We start from the raw sequence: 17,427 nt of genomic DNA, 5'->3' as shown, positions 1-17,427 counted from the left end.
GTGGGGGGGGGGGGGCAGCGATACGACCCCGCGGTAAAGCCAAAACAATTATTTTCTTATTTTGCATATGACATTATCGGATTAATAATTAAAATAAGAAAAAAAAGGTACAATTACAATAAAGACGATAAGATAAATTGAGAAACTATGAGATAATATTACAAACAAGCTATTACCATGACCATGTAAGATTATAGCTAAAATTTTATACGTACGACTAGACGGGTGGACTTGGTAGTTTTTGAAGTACTAAAGTACTTAAAACTAACGTACCGTCTTACAGTCTTAACTCTAGATCTTCCATCCATTTCACTACATTCGCCTCTGCTTTATGCACTTTCTCCAGGTCTCCAACAAAATACGTTTATGGACAATTATCGATAATACGGCTTATCGTTCGATGCATTCCGCATTCACAGAAGAAGGATTCCGCTTCAAAACAATAACGGCCGCCCGTCGTAATGCGCGTGCAAACAATAGACACGGCGACGATGACGAGAATAATACGTCTCGACCGCATTTCCGCGAATGATCCGTCCGTTTATCGTGATGGGAACGAAAAGGTCGAGTGCCAGGTGCGCGTATTAATACGGCGGGGGAAATCGTTTTCGCCAAATCTGAACCAACTTTTTTTTGACATCCGATAAAACATAAAAATTTATTATCCGAAAGATTTAGTTCTTTCGCAGCAACGGATAATCGGCGATGGAAATATTTTTCGAGGCACGGACGAACCCAAAACTATTCTATTTTTTTTATTTCTCCCCTAGTATGCTATCGTTACATCTTCATCACTAGAACCGCTATCGATACCAATGGTGCAGCAAAATGATGACGATAGAATACACGCCCTTCGTCCACGGTCGCAAAGAACGAACCACAGATATCGATTACGATTAGGTACGTTACGAGTAGCCTCGTGTACGGACCCGAGTCACACAATGCGTTGGTGATCGATTATTAATTTCAATCGCCAAACAGTAAAAAATTACCTCGTTTTTTCAACGATTCCGTGCACGTGCGCCACTCGAGATCCGCTGCGCGCGATCCGGGATCTTCGGATACGTCTGGTGTCCATCGCGCCCGTTTTACTCGTGGCCCGAAACATTTTTAATGAAAACCGTGCGACCGTGTTTAACCAGCTTCACGGTTGCGCACCCACTCGTATAATACTGTTTAACTGTTTACATCCTTATCGGTTAGATTTTATCTTGATCGCGGTTCAATGACGATTTTCACTTCTCTACGCGTTCACCTCGCGGTGAAGTTACGGTTCGTTTTGCAGTATTTTACGCTCATCAGTTAAAATTCGTAACTTTGAATCCCGATTTAGTAGATATTCGGTTCGGGTTTTGTAGAGTGGCGTTGCGCTCAAAAAAAAAAAAAAATCATTCAAAATCAACACTAATCTATTGATCTATTGATATTCAAGACATTCGGCTATCGAGAACCAAATACTATTGAAGATTTAAACTCGCTGAAAGTTAGAGAAAACCCATAATATGAAATGACAACGTTATATACGAAACGGGCTATAAATCGACGGACGCAAATGTCCACATCCCTCGAGACGCAAATGGGTTGTACCCGTCATTTCCACGTGTCAAAAAAACGACTGCTACTGCGTCTCGGAAACCATAGAAGAGAATAATATATCAGTTTTGCAAGAAATATTCTGCACACACGTATACCGCCCACCACTGCTGCGCATTACTTTTGAACGTTGTTTATTATTGCGGATAGAATATAATATCATTGGTCGTCACTTTTTCCTTATATATATATTTGTATACGTACTATACACTTAGCTCATAACAGACGGTTCGGTCGTTAAAAAACTATTTGGATTCTCGGTGAACGCCAGTTAAATAACTATTCATATCTCTTGTACATGATATTATAATACATAATATTTATACTTATACAACCGTAAACCTTAGACGCGCCGAGAAAGTGATGATAATAATTATTATTATTGTTAGCGATTAAAAATATTATTTGCCAAGTGCCGTTTTGCGGTCGTGAATATTGAAATAAAAATTATTGATATGACGTCTGGACGATCAAGCCGCGCACTCCAAAACGTATGTACAAACAATAAATGTTGGTATCGACGCGCCTGTTCTAAACTGCAACGACTCAATTCGTTTTCAATACGAGTTCTATGTTTAAATTGTATCAAATTACTTCAATTGTTTAGGTTGTCAACATTCACGTAATATTTAATAAAACAATATTGGCAGAACAATTATTTCGATGGAAAGGCAAAATTAAAATAGAAATATTAGGTATCTTTTACGACAATTTTTTTTTCCCCGAAAGAAATATTTAAATCATACATGATGTATGGCTAAAAGTAAGGTGATACTAAGATTTAGCCTTCGAGATAAATTAAGACATTTTTCACGAATGTTTTTCCCTAAGAAATACTTTACACTCGATGATGTCACCAAGTCTTCGAATATCCGCCGACGACCAACTGAACGACGCCAAAATGTTACACAATATAATAGTACAGGCGCATGTTACCGATAAACACGAGTCAAAAAATGGTAGACTATTAATTGGTTTTTCGACCAACATAATTTCATACACAGTTTTAGGCTGGTTAAAAGTCGTGATGAAGAGTGTTACTTGACAAGGTGTTGGAGGAACAGAGATGTGTTATAAATTATAAATGCGTTACAAGCGCAAACGACTGGATTTGTCAAGACTAGTTTACGAAAGATAAAAAAAAATAATAATAATAAAAATAAAAACTCAGTGGAACCGGTTCGGATTTTTATTTATATTTTTTTATTTTTTTTTTTTATGACAACTGACAACTTCCAACAATGCAATATTTCACAATATTTATAAAATTATATTACATCGCCCACCTACAATTGCCACTTGACCGAACAACCTTTTAACATTGAAATCACGTTACCACGGTAAGCGTTATTTGTACCGGAATCGATTATATTTTCACCAAATCGTCCTATAATCTTGTTCAAAGGTGGTAGGTGATTTACGGCTGTTAATATATCAATTTAAAATTTATAAATAAGTTAATGTGAACAGATTTTTTCCTATTCAACGAAAGCTGCAGAAATCGCGATTTAAAGTTCTAAATACGATTACGAGAAGGTGTTTGTTTTTTAACATAAACGTCAACGCAATTGATTAAGAAACGATGTTCAACTTCTTAGATACATTTTTATTGTTTTTTACCATCATAAACGCCCTTAGAAAAAAAGCTGTTAAACTAGTTTGAAATATAATTGGGAGAAAATATGGGAAGAATGTTAAACACACTTAAGCACCACGTGATAATATTCGATATAAATGTGAAATCTACCAAAGATATCGGTACGATATATGCATTCGGAATTGCAACGCTGTACGATATCCGTACACAGTACCTACTCGTGTATGTGTGCCGCGTGTGTGTATAATACCGATCAAGTTGGTCTGTTCAAAAAATATTCTTTTGCCACGAAGTTGTATCCAGCTGGATAATATGTTCGCGATTGCGATCTCCGATCGCCTTGAAGTCTTGAGTAGGAGTGGGTCGCGTTTGCGCCTAATTACCGTATTTGCGCCTGTATAGAAAAACCGCGATTGCGTCTATAATACATTAATTTGGCAACGTCGCAGTAAAACTTAAATTTGTAATATTAACTTCTAGTATTAACCAAACTCAAAAAAAATTACAAATTTTTTTTTCGTACCATTAATTGAACCATTGGTTCGCATTTAGATGATAAGATATTTCCTGATCGTAAATATTCTTGAACTTTAACAATATTTTTTGGAATATTTTTCTGTATATTTCTACAAAGGTACCTTCCATCACGAATTAATACTACGCTTGTTGTCCCATTTATTGATTAGTAATGTATTACTGGAGTAATTAGAAGTTATACTATATTTTATTCTGTCTATTTGAAGTCTGAAAAAGCGGGATTTTAAGTTAAGCGTATCCATATTTATGCAAACAAGTATTATTAAATGTTAATAAATGCAATCAAGGGTTTTCTAAATAGGCGCAAATAAGGTATTTACACGCAGACACAGTCTATAATATACCGGTAATAATAATTCATAGAAGAATTCACACACACACACACACACACACACACACACACACACATATATGTATAGACATAACAATATAGCGCACATGGATACTGCACCTTCAACCTATAAAACCGCACGGGGCAACTGCGTTATAGTGCGAATATCTAATCAACACAAGATGAAACTAATTACCAATATTCTATAATGGAACGCTAATATCCTGTACGTATTTTGTTGCGAGGTTTTTTTCTAGAGTAAACCGCCGTAGGTATGTAATATATGAAAAATGATTGTTTAAACACAGTAATGCGTACGCTTCGTCTGCAATATCCTTCGTCTGGGTCCACAATGCATATGATAATTACCTATTGTACGATTACGATTTCATTAATTAATATTATTATTTAACACGTTATCGCGGCGATCTTATCGAATGATTAACTATTAGGTAGGTGCTACGTAGGTACGCTCAGCCACTTCAACCTGGAACGTTTGCGAAACGCGAAAATATATTTATCATTATTATTATTCTCGCTTCATTCGTGCAGTCACCTCTTATTTAAAATGCTCGTTACATGGTCAAATGGTTCGTCGACTAGATCAGCAATATCATATCGGAACCGTTCGCGTTCGTGTGCACCGCGTTGCAAAACGCTTGTAACGAAATCAAGTGATATTTTACAACATTTTTCAATGCTAAATTTAAATTGCACACCGTGCGTGATCAAATAATAAACATTATCGATACCCTTTTGTTATGCGTTACCGTTGCACGGCTGCAAGCCCGTGTTGGCGTTCGAAAACGTTTGTTGAACGAGAGTGTAATGATAACGATCGGTTAAAATACATGTTAAACCGTACCTCGATCCGATCGATGAGTAAACTTCATTTAAGCCTCATTGACTTGAATGAGGATTTGGAAAGTTGGTTCCGTTCGAGATATACACGTCTGGCGCGATTGGAGGGAGCTCCGAGAACATCGTTAATCCGATAGCCTGCAACGCGCATTACTGTACCGACTCGTGTGCACCGCCGTCGTGCGCCTCTACAGGTAATTCGTCTCGGCACAAAACCGTACGATATTACACCGGGTCGACCTGTCACCGCGTGCCATGTTAGAAGCAAAATTAATAATCGTATTGTGAGCAGTGGGCGGCTGAACGGTTATCGCGCGATAAACGTGTCGGTGAATTCAAAAATTCGTGCGAGTCGCTGCGGGTCAGACGAGTAGAAGTACACTCGTCGCTTTATAGCGCGCGCGGCTTCCCCGTGGCCGCGTGGAACGAATAGAAAGCTCAAGCACTTATCTCTTGCGTGGGAGTTGTTAAAAGATTGCGCGTGAAAATCAACTTTTTTTTTTACCAATTATCGTGCTGAAACGAAAAAATAAATAAATAACGAAACGGAGAAGAGCGGTTGTTAATCATTATTCTACGTGTTTAAAAAAATTTACGAATAAAAATAAATAGCACGTATACTGGACGAGGGGAAATTATGTCCCCGCACTATCAGTCGATCGACCGTACAACTTTTGTCTATAAATTGCGGTCATTATTATAGTAGTAGCGGTAGAGTATCCGTATTTCCTTGAATACTATTTTGTTTTGTTACGCGTGTCGTATTTAGTGTATTCAATTTATTCTTGTTTTTTTTTTTCAATTTCTACCCAAATATAAGGTCATAGTTTTTACAACGAATGCCCCCGAGATAATAACCTCAGTTCCAAATGTGCACCGCGAGGTGTAGAAGTTTGGGAACCGCTGGTATATAAAATAAACGTGAGTGTGCGAAAATAAAAATGAAAAAAATGAAAAAAAATATGATAATAATATTAACGAAACAAAGTGGCGTAACGAGTTACGAGTATGACGGGCACGATTAAATCTTTGTTTTTCAATGTTTAAATCAAAACGTTTTGTATAGGGATTACGCGGTCGGTGAACGGACGACCTTACCTCGGAATATATTATTAGAATAAAGCGAATTACGTTCGTATACCAATGTATAACAACAATGTAAAAATGAAATTTCAAACGACCCTAAATATATTACCTCGGCCACCGAGACGACCTAAAAAGTATACAGTTTACGAGTATATGCAGTGAAACGGACTCCGGCAATAATAATCATAATAAAAAACAACATAACTTTTTCGATCTATGTTACGATATAATTTTAAAAATAAATACTTTCTTGGTCGACAGAAATCCGTGTACATTGTATATGTACATATGTATATTCAGCTATCGGAATACGATTGATTTTCAAAAAAATAAATAAACTATGTAAAATATTTTTACTTTTTTTCTTCAATATCAATATTACGCAATTGTATTTAAAACAATTTTAACGATAAAAATCTGCTCGGAAAACTTAAATACAATTCATTCATTAATGATTGATGAGTAAATCGTATTATTTTTGTTTTGTAAAATTAGAACGTCCCTCCTTATCTATTAGAGTTTAATTTTGTAAAAATATTCATTGTAAAACTTCTTAAGTTTCATGATTTTTGTTCAGGTATCGGACAAATGATTAACATCGTGCTTTTTTTTTCAAAGAGATCTTATGATGATATTGTACACGATTTTATCAGAATGGTAGATACATTTGTTTATTTGTAAAAAACAACGATTTGGCTAATACACCTAAGACCATTTAATTACGTGGAAAACAAATATCCTTAATCGTGTTTCACAAAAATGTGGAACAGATCCAACATTGATTACACATCATCATATCTCCTAATGAATGACGATACCGAAGAGCGTAGAACATACCCCCTGCAATGTAAAACCGTGGCCGACGTGAATCGAAACAATAAAGTCAAAGTTGTTGATATCATCGAGTGGATAATTTTCGAAATTGAAAAAACGTTAATATTACATCATGTAATTGACATATCTTCTTGTATTCAATCCTATGGTTGGTTTCACGTTCTCCATTCTTCCATGTTATCAGCTGACCTATTGAGTCCTATGTAGTTCGACAGTCTAGCATCTGAGATCATTTGCTTGAAAAATTGAGTTTTCAGACGTCCTCAGTTTCTCTATCCTTCAATTTTCCATTCTATTATTACATAAACTAGTTCCTTTTCGTTCCTCGATATACAACCACCAATCGCGTTCAATTGTCTTGCTTCGACGATTTTGAGTCTCTCTGCGTTTGTTTATTGCGTCGATTTTCGTCGGTTCGGTGTCCTCTTGCAACATTTTTCTCTAATACCGAATTTCAAAGCTTTCGATAATTCGTTGTTCCGCTATATTTAGTATCCCGGTTTCGCACCGTAAAAGTGTTTTTGTTTTCGTGAAAGCGGACCTTACGGTCAATACGCTGACGAACACAACGACTTTTGTTCTTCCTGTTTTAATTTATTATTAACGATCGACGCGCTAGGTAACTGGATCCCTCGTCCCCTCCCCCTCGAAAATGAGTTCACACTCCCCTGACCCCCGGTCGGATACCACCGGTTAATACCTCGTCCGACAATATTCGACCGGTACCCTCTGACCCATAAAGACACGACCGACGGGTTGGAATTCGAACGGACGAAAGCGTTTTCGCGCGATACGACGATATTGCACGCACTTGATTTACACCGGACGCGTTTGCGTTTTTCCATGTCCGCAGGTACATACACTCCAAGGAAAAACCGTTCAAGTGCCTGGAATGCGGCAAAGGGTTCTGCCAGTCGCGCACGTTGGCCGTGCACAAGATTCTGCACTTGGAGGAGTCGCCGCATAAGTGTCCCGTGTGCAGCCGCAGCTTCAACCAGCGGTCAAACCTGAAAACGCACCTGCTGACGCACACTGACATCAAACCGTACAACTGTCCCACGTGCAGCAAAGTTTTCCGCCGCAACTGCGACCTGCGTCGGCACAGCCTCACGCACAACCTGGCGTCCGCGTCCCTGTCGTACGTGACGACCGCCGCCGCCGCGGGACAGCAACCAGCCGCGTCCCTGCGCGATGTCGACGACTGCAGCGCGTCTAACGCTGATCTCATTTGAATAGTGAAAAAAAAACAAAAAACTGAACGGGTCGAAAAAACGCTCTCTCTCGTCGAGGTTGTCGAAAACGAAATATGACTTCCAAAAAAAAAAATTTTTTTAAATGCGAATCCCGTAGCCGGATGAAACCGCGAACCGGAACCATCATGTACCTCGCGTGGTCCAAACGACGGTCACGGGAAATCGGACCGCGACGTGCTCGCAGGGCCACTGCCGTTCGTAAATAAATTTACTGTCACGCGCTAGAAACAGAGCTGTTATTCTCTTCGAAACGCGTATGTTTTTATTTTTATGTGTAATCATCGTCTTCCTGTAAATTAAACGTTTATATTTCTGTTCACGGCGCAGCTTAACTTTGTTGCGCTCGCGTCCAGCACGACCAACCCGACAACGTTGTACGTACGGGGTGATTTTCATCTTGTCGTTATATCAACGCGACTCGTCGTCGGGGGGGGGGGAACTCCTATATAACGCTAGCTCATAAGTTGTAAACATCTAATAAATCGCTTTGTGTACTGATCATTACATTTGTTTTTATTCTCCTCGGAACTCGTTTGTTTTCGAACGACACGTGTGAAACACATCTGAAAACCTATTTTTGCACGCAATTTGAGTAAGTACTACGTTATTTATATATTTATATATATACAAAGCGTGATGATTTGAAAATGGAAATCCAAAGGTTCGTTTAACGGTGGTATGAATATTTCTACTCCAACGCATTTAAGATAAAAAAGATAATCGTGTAAGACGCCTTATTGTATGTAATTCTTGTTCGGTCTAGTGGTTTTCACATAGTTCATTGGTAACGATTTGTTGATCACAAAAAACCGTTAGTAAAACAGTTCAGTCGCTTTCTGTCGAAAATCGATAGGCCATATGTTTTTACCGTTATTTTATAACTTTTCGTCAGTTCTTCTATGATCATTATGAAATAAAGTAAGATTCGTAATATAAGCCTCATGTACGCACCGACCCGTTTATGCGTTCAACTACGCAATATTTTAGAGACATCTTCTAATCGCGGTGATCGGAGCTTGTGGTCGGAATCGAATGCGCAAACGCAAAAAAAATAAATAAAAAAATATCGCCCGTCATAATGGTAGGCGGTACAAAGTTTGAATCTCGATCTCGGTTGACATTTTTAGTAGTTTTTTCTCCATTTTTCTCAATCATTTGGAAAACCGTTGAGACATTAAACCGATTATACTTCATATCCCTCTGTTTCATATCTTATTTGGCGATTATCAGCGAACATTTTCTAGTCGAAATCGTGTACACAAACACAAACACAAAAAAAACATATAATACGTATCTCATTTCGTTCAGGATACAAAATAAAAGGTGAAAAATAAGCGAAAAACTAATAAAATAATAATATTCTAAGGACTACGGAATCGTTTTTTTTTCGAATATAGAAAACGTCTGTTCGCCAAACCATAAGCGGTACAATCGACATATGCTTGTACGTTTTCCGTCGACCTGCGTCTTGCGAACAACGCGTACCTCTAATCGAATTAACGTTTTTTCGCCGTCACTTGTGCCCACAAGGTGCAACACATGGAAAAACTTATTTTACACGCAAGTATTTTCATCTGCGCCTAACCACAATAATGATAAATACGAGTGTGTAACGAAACGACTCGTTTTCATACCGGTACGCCATCCCGTCGCCCATTCCTGACATAAAGCTAAATGTTAAGTATATTTTTATACGTAGGTATATGGTATTTATGGTGTAGTGTTATATTGGTGTAATTTAATTTAATTTCAACAAAAAAATAAACCACCAGGCGGCAATAATTACATCGTATGGTTTACGGTCCATAATTTACAGGTAGCAGATGGTTTATAATATAAAAACATACCGTTGAGTAGTGGAACGTTATATTACGTACTTATTAATATACAACCGTATTAATTCGAAGAAATGTGATCATTTATTTCGTGTGAAAATCAATATTAAAATGATTGATATCACGAATGTGTAAAATAATATTATAACATCGAATTTCCGTTAAACGATATTAATTGTTTAGTTAAAGACATTTATAGTTTCAAATTAAATGAAGTGTACTTTTTTTTTATTTTTTTTGCAAAAATTACAACAACCTTATTAAAAAAAATTGGTTCTACCACTATGTCAACTATTTTAAAATTTATTAACTGATTCACCCGACCGATTTTTCTAAAAAATCGTTTTTTTCGACAGCATTAGTACATTAGTTTTATGTTTTAAGACCAATACAACAATATCATTCATCCGTCCCTGTATCTCATTTCGCCATGGAGTTTCGTTCAACTAGGGAGTATTGCCCTTTTTATCTACACATTTGTAACAAGTTAAACATTATGTAATGTTCGCGTAATCGGTATGACAACAAAAAAAAGTGTTTCAGTTACCTGACACAAATTTTACATTTCAACAATTCCGAAAACACTGATCCAATTATTGACTACGTAATGTACAACAAAAGAGAAAAAACAATAATTAGTTGAATTATTATTTACGTAAACATGTTGATGTCACTCGGAAAACCAAAGTTGAAACTCCCACTAGATATTTCTAAAGAGATTCAACGATAATTTTTTACAAATGTATGTATTGGACAAATTAAATCTTTAAGCGAGTGTTGGGTACATTGTTGGTACAAGAGCAGCATTTCAACGAACGCATGATTTAGAGGTAACTAAGCGGTGAGCATTGTTAACAGATCACATTGTGTAGACAACTTTGATACGAAAAAAATTTTAAATTGCACGTCTAATGTCCAGGTAAAGTTTTATGACCCTTACGAGAACGTTCACAACGTTGGCCCGGGGAATACGAAGATTTTTCAGCGAAAAAATTGTATCGAGAACTCCACTCGTGCGCGCACGAATCTTACAGCCGACGTATATACGTTGTGTGCGACAGGAAATCGCGTCGAAAGGATACAATGAACGCGTACATCCCAATGTAACGCAGTCGTTCCGCGATTGCAGGCGTTATGCCATTTATTCACATGGTTCCATTCGTCGTGCTCGTGTGTGATTTAAAAAAAAAAAGCAAATCCTATAGCGCAAAATTAGTCACGACAAAAACGATTTCTCAGCACTCGATAAATTACAAGACGTCGGTTTAATTGTTAGGCGCGTGTTTTTATTTTTTATTTATTTTTATCTGATCCGTAACAACGCATCGGTGGCCGAGTGTGCATTAATGTGTGTACACGTATATATATTTGTGCGTGTGTACATTAATCCGGTACACGCACGCGTAGTTATTACGGCGAAAAACATACGATATTCGAAGGACATTATTATGTGCTTCTACCCGGCGAGTGGAAAAAAAAAATGAGAAAAAAAACAGTAAACACCGTACGTGTTCACATCATTTCTTATGCAAAACACCGCCGTACGTGGTAAATTACGGTTTACAAGCGAACGGACGAATCTTAAGAGTTTAAAATCGTCGTTAATTACGAATCGAAGGCACCACTTTAAGCCCATTTGACAACATATTTATACGCGCGTTCAAACCGTTTTTACGAGCGCGCCTTCGCCCAAAACCACTGTCGGGGCGCTTTTACGTTACGATAATACGTCGTACACAGTTCAGATCGTCGTAGTATGATATTATTTTTGTGTTTCACACGCACAATATGCGTATCGATTCGTTTCGAGTATCCGAACTGTGCGTACGTTTATACGGGGATGTATTTAAATAGAAACGATTCGATTTTTTCCAACAAGAATCGTTACACGCGTGCATTGCAATCGACGATAGTCGACCAAGCCGAGGACGATTCACCAATCGATGTTGCTGACATTTTAATTTTCACATTTCATACGAACCTATAAAATTTTTTCGTTGCGATAAACAGTTCTTGAGCGCAAGCAAAAAAACAATATAAATACGCATAGGTGTACATAATGGTTTTAAAAATTATAATTCGAAATTGAATTTATTGTATTCTTAAAAATATTTAGATTTTTCGAATTAAAGTTGGTATTTACGGTGAGTATAGAGCAATTTCAAATGTTAATACAAACATATAATTAGAAACCAAACAGTTCGACAGCTATAATCATTAATTGAAATAATTATATAATAAATCGGGTGTAGAACTTAAGTCTAGCAATTATTTGCATAAGCGAAAAGAATATATATCATAGCTGCAATTTAAATATGCAGACATACTTGTTTCGTTGGTTTTGCAGGTGACATACGTTTTTTTTAGTGGTATCCATAGGCGTGCGGGGGAATTTTGTATGGGGTGTACCGTAAAGAAAAGTTTACCACTTTCCTTTATATGAGCCTTACCAAATCTCACCTAACTCTCTCTTCTAAAAAAAAATGATAAATTTGTGTTAATATTTTGCCTCTTTTAATGAAGATCCTAATTTATTTTATCTAATTTTTACTATTTGTAGCTTAAAATTTAAACTAAATACCCAAATGAATAAAAGTCAGAAAAAAAAAATTACGGACCACAGAGTGTGCCACTGTACACCTGGCACAAACTGTGTGCACACCTATGGGAGTATCCATAAATTAATTTACTTTTTAAAAAATAATTTGTACTAACTTATGTACTTCCGAAAACTAATAAAGCAATTATAATAATTGTTTGATTTCAGTAACACTAAAATTTACATTTTTTTTATGTTAAGATATTTCAATTTTATAATCAATTATATATGATATTTATACGATTTCTTGAGACATTAAGTTTTGAACTCAACGTGTAAGTGGAAGAAACAAAAAAATGTGTGATAAATGACTTTTTCGATATTTTATGATTATAAAATAAATATCAAATTTAGGTGTGCTATATTTTAGTATCGTATTATGCATACAATGACACAGAAAAAAAAACAACGAAATTGAAATGTCAACGAGGAAATGAGGACGAAAATACAAGCTGCAACTATTACGAGTTAAAAAAAAAAAAATATGTTGCCAACGAACAAGTAATAATAAATAACGATACACGTCAGGACCAATAATGGTCTTCAGAGTTCGCGAAACGTATTAGACTTGTAAAACATGTCAAGGATATTTAAGCCCCAACGTCTGACGTGGGGCTTATTCATATATTTATCATATTGATTATAAAAATTAAATATTCGTTTGAGAATTTTCTGAAAATTCCTTACTGTAAACTATTTTTTTGGCATTTTAAGAACAAAATAAAAATGTGTTTGGACGGTTTATTGACTATGTATAAAAAACGTACAATAAAAAGAACACATGATTTTTTTATATAATGGTTTTTTAATTATAATGACCAAGTTTAATACCATATTTTTCTTCTTCTCCTTAGCCTTTCTCCCAACTATTTGAGGTCAGCCATTCTTGTACTAAACCTCCCCTCGTTTTGATTTTCTACACCCCATACGTACACACCAACAGCCCTCAATCTCAATATATATATATATCAATCTCAATCGTATCCAATCATCTCTTTTTTGGTCTTCCTCATCCTCTTTTCCTTTTAACGTTCATTTTCATAGCCACTTTTACTGCTTTTGTTTTCTCTCGCATCAAAAAACTAAAGTTAAATTAAAATTAAAACCTAAGTTTAATACCATATAAAATTTTAATTACATGCAAAGGACATAAATATGGATTAGAAATCTCTCAACTGTACACGAGTATATTAGCATTTATGTTTTTAATATTTCTAGTTAACCTATTTTAAATTAAATTTTCTAACAATATTACTAACAAAACCAATAACAAATACGAGTAGTTATAACATACTGTTAAATAATGTTATTTATTTGCTATCGATGCGAGATGAAAATTAAACAGTGGTTTTATATCATTAGTATTTAATGTGTGGACAGTTATGAGTCTTTTATTAAATAAATTTGAAATTGTTCAGAAAAATGTTTAGCATAATAGCATATCTTTATTTGCATAAAAAAAACAACATTTCAAAGTATAAAAGTAAAAACAATAATGTTCAAACTTCAATTAAAATGCGCTGTTCAAAAGTCATAAATTATTAACGCTAATCATAAAGACCATTAAAATAAAATTTTAATTTTTACAACTTTTTATAGTTAAAATGGAATCTGTATACATGATAACGTTTTAAATAAAAACAAAATTTTAAATCGTTTGAAAATCTTAAAAATAAAACTATACATTTGTGTAGGTTCGCAGCTTATTATTGCAATTAATTACTATTCATATTTATTGTAAAAAGTTAAAGTTAATTTTATTTTAAATATTTTTAGTCATATATTTTATGAAATATTTCTTTTAGTCTTCTTTTTAGTTAGACATTAACTTGTTAGAACTACTGGTAAAAAAATTTGTATAGTAATAATAATAATAATAATAACTTATTTTATATGAAACATTCTAAAACCGTTGTTTTTAGGAGTATGATACAAATAAACATTACATTTGCTACATCTGTTTCTGGTTTTGCTTTTATATCCCTCTCTTCTACGATTCTGGACAGTGTTTAAACTGTCAGCTTCTGGCCAGTGATTATACGCATCATAAAAATAAATAAAATAAAACAGGGGTGTCATTGGGGGGGGGACAGACTGGGCAAATGCCCCACTCTAAGAAATTTTAAAAATTCGGCAATTCTTTGTCCGATGATCAAATGCTAAAATCGGTAAATAGTAAATTTTTATTTACTATTTTGTACTCAGAAATCAGCTAATATTCTTTTTTAAATATACGTTCACGTTTTATTAAAATTTGGGAAACACTGGTTCCTCCGTAGTTTATGACAATCGTTATTACGCGAACCTTATAAATTTTATTTTTGGTATATTATATATTTCTATATATGTGATCTTTATAAAACAGTTTTCTCTATATCGATACCATAAAAATTGAGCTCATACAGGCGCGTATTGACCTAACCGGTAGGCCCTCTCAAAAATTATAAGACCTGGGCCCTTTACCAAATAGATACCTGTAGTTTCAGTTAAATCCAGTAATTTTATTATTTTTAACATTTACAATACAATACTGATGGAGTCGACTGACTTCTTAACTTAGTACCCAATGGGAGCTGAGTAAAACACGCAATTTTTCGAATAATTTAATTGATTTGCTTTTGGTAAATATGCACGTTTCCATTACTACGATTATTAAAATCATTCGATTATTTTGATAATCGAAAAATAATAATTGAACGATTCGATTATTAATACATAATATATTTAATTATAAATACGATAAAATTAACAATAAAATCCCATGTGCTCCAAACGCGTTGTGATAATATAACAAGACAAATCGCATGAAAATAAATATAATATTTTTAACAAATACAACGGAAGATACCTTGGACGGTGTGGCGTCCGAGTGGTTATGCCCACGCGACCGTGTCCACACGTGCGACGAACGCCACAACCGGCAGAAGAATCGGTGGATCAGCGACGTCGGTCTTGATTTACAATAACTGACTTCTCCGCGCACGACGATAACCGAAAGAAAATTTCGCGGACACGGGTCAGCTGCGGTTCGTCACACACACGAAGTTGTCCACGGAGATGGCAGGCGCGGATCCAGAATAGATTTACGGGGGGGGGGCCATCAAATAATATCAATTAATTATCAGGGTTTATTATGTTACATTATTTTGACACTAGCATAATAATGATTGAAATTAAATTTAATGATAATGTTTTATTATATTTAATATTGTAATAATAGAAATAGTCAATGTAGTATGTGTGATTACGACGATAAGATAACGTGAACGATCTACGCCGTCGTTAGCCAACGCCGATGCGATTATAAAAAAATAGAAATTACAGAACTATAAATAGAATCGACCGAAACCAATATGAATTTTACAAATCATTATAATCTAATAAAGAAAATATGTTATAAGAATAATTTTAAATATTGTTTTAATATATTATATAGTATGTATACATATAATTTTTTCCCCGACCTTTTTTTTTTAAAAAATTTGGGGGGGGCCATTGCTCCCATAGCCCCCCCCCCTTGTATCCGCACCTGGGAGATGGCGACTCCACCGTGCTACGCGGCAACAACAAAAGCGCACGGCCGGTGGCACGGGAAAAACGACGAGTCGGACGTTCGCAGAGAAAGTGTCGGCGAAAAAAAGTCCCGGCAGCAATGGCGTCCACGGACCGGTGACGCGCCGATCGAAAATTCTCGAACATCACACGCCGGCACCGTTGTCGGATGCTCCGGTTAACACGGAACGGGATAATTAGAACGGCGACGTGACGACACTTGCGCGAACGTTCTCGTTTTCCAATTCGAATTATTATACAAACCGCGCAACACAAATTTATCCGTTAACGTACAACGCACTTGTGCGGGAACGGCGAAAACGACATATGTTTAATTGTTTACGCGTCGTGCAAGGAGGTTGTGAAATGTGTATAAGATCTAACCGAAAATGTATGTTTTGTACGGACCGTGGTATACATTTAAGTTTTCGGTTGTGCTGGTAATACGCGGCCAGCGCTCTTGGAAATTTCCACCATACTACACGGTGATATAGGGATTTCCACTTTCCCTCCACCCGCACTTTTTGGGATTTCCACTTTACCGCCCGCCACTATGGGATTCTCGTCTTGCGCCTGGACGTCGGTACAGGCGTGACAAAAATGTTGTACCTAGAGAGTCATGTTTCAATTTCGATTACCGTTAACCTTTGTGTTTATCTCTTCGATTTCTTTATTGTATAGCGCTTACGACTGTAACGAGAGCTTTGAATGGCTGATGGAATTATCTTTTGGGATGAAATTAATTCAACAGCGGACGATCCCATAAGTAAGGGAGCAGGTTTTCGAATATTTCAAGGATTTCGTGGAAGATTGAATGCTCTGCAAACGTTTTCAACGCCTATAATAATATACAAAAACAGTAAGATAATGAGATATATATTGGAATAATAGTCTTGAAAGATTCTTCCGATCTCGTCAAACATTTCCGTTCTCTCTTAAAACAACAATTATGCACCGTCATCATAATAACACACCTTCACGAAAACAAATAAATTGATCTCGTGTCATCGTTATTGATGTACCTAAGTTATTTTGAGTATTATGATTTTTATTAAAAGTAAGATTTTTAAGTTTATTATTAGTGCTTTTTAATATGCAAAAATTTACATTCCAATGGTCGTCAACATTTAACACAAAGAATTTTAATTGATTTTTATTTAAAACGTAATATAATTAGTGTTTGAACATTTCACGAAATATGCTGTACTTGTCAATACAATTGACCCCAAACCTTTCGAACATGCCGTTTCTGATTACAAATCGTTTGATTGAAAACAATTAGTTTCTCTTTTGTATTCACACGCAGACGGTCACAGACTTGATCCGAAAGGAAAACGGTCAAAATCGAG

At 35.8% G+C, this 17,427-nt stretch overlaps 1 protein-coding gene across 1 annotated transcript in view; it reads left to right on the top strand.

Annotated features, from left to right (window-relative positions):
* LOC112686337 (zinc finger protein 358-like) overlaps positions 1–8,593 on the top strand; it is a 15,352-nt gene extending 6,759 nt beyond the window's left edge. Inside the window, exon 2 of the mRNA XM_025558560.1 lies at positions 7,693–8,593. Within this exon, the coding sequence (XP_025414345.1) occupies positions 7,693–8,071 (379 nt within the window). The 3' untranslated portion in view covers positions 8,072–8,593. The remainder of the gene's footprint in view (positions 1–7,692) is intronic.
* The last annotated feature ends 8,834 nt before the right edge of the window (positions 8,594–17,427 follow it).

Source organism: Sipha flava, unplaced genomic scaffold, assembly GCF_003268045.1.
Source record: "Sipha flava isolate LNK unplaced genomic scaffold, YSA_version1 305_pilon_pilon, whole genome shotgun sequence".
NCBI lineage: Eukaryota > Metazoa > Arthropoda > Insecta > Hemiptera > Aphididae > Sipha > Sipha flava.
The sequence above is the reverse complement of the archived record's forward strand: the minus strand, read 5'-3'. Positions and strand labels throughout refer to the sequence as shown.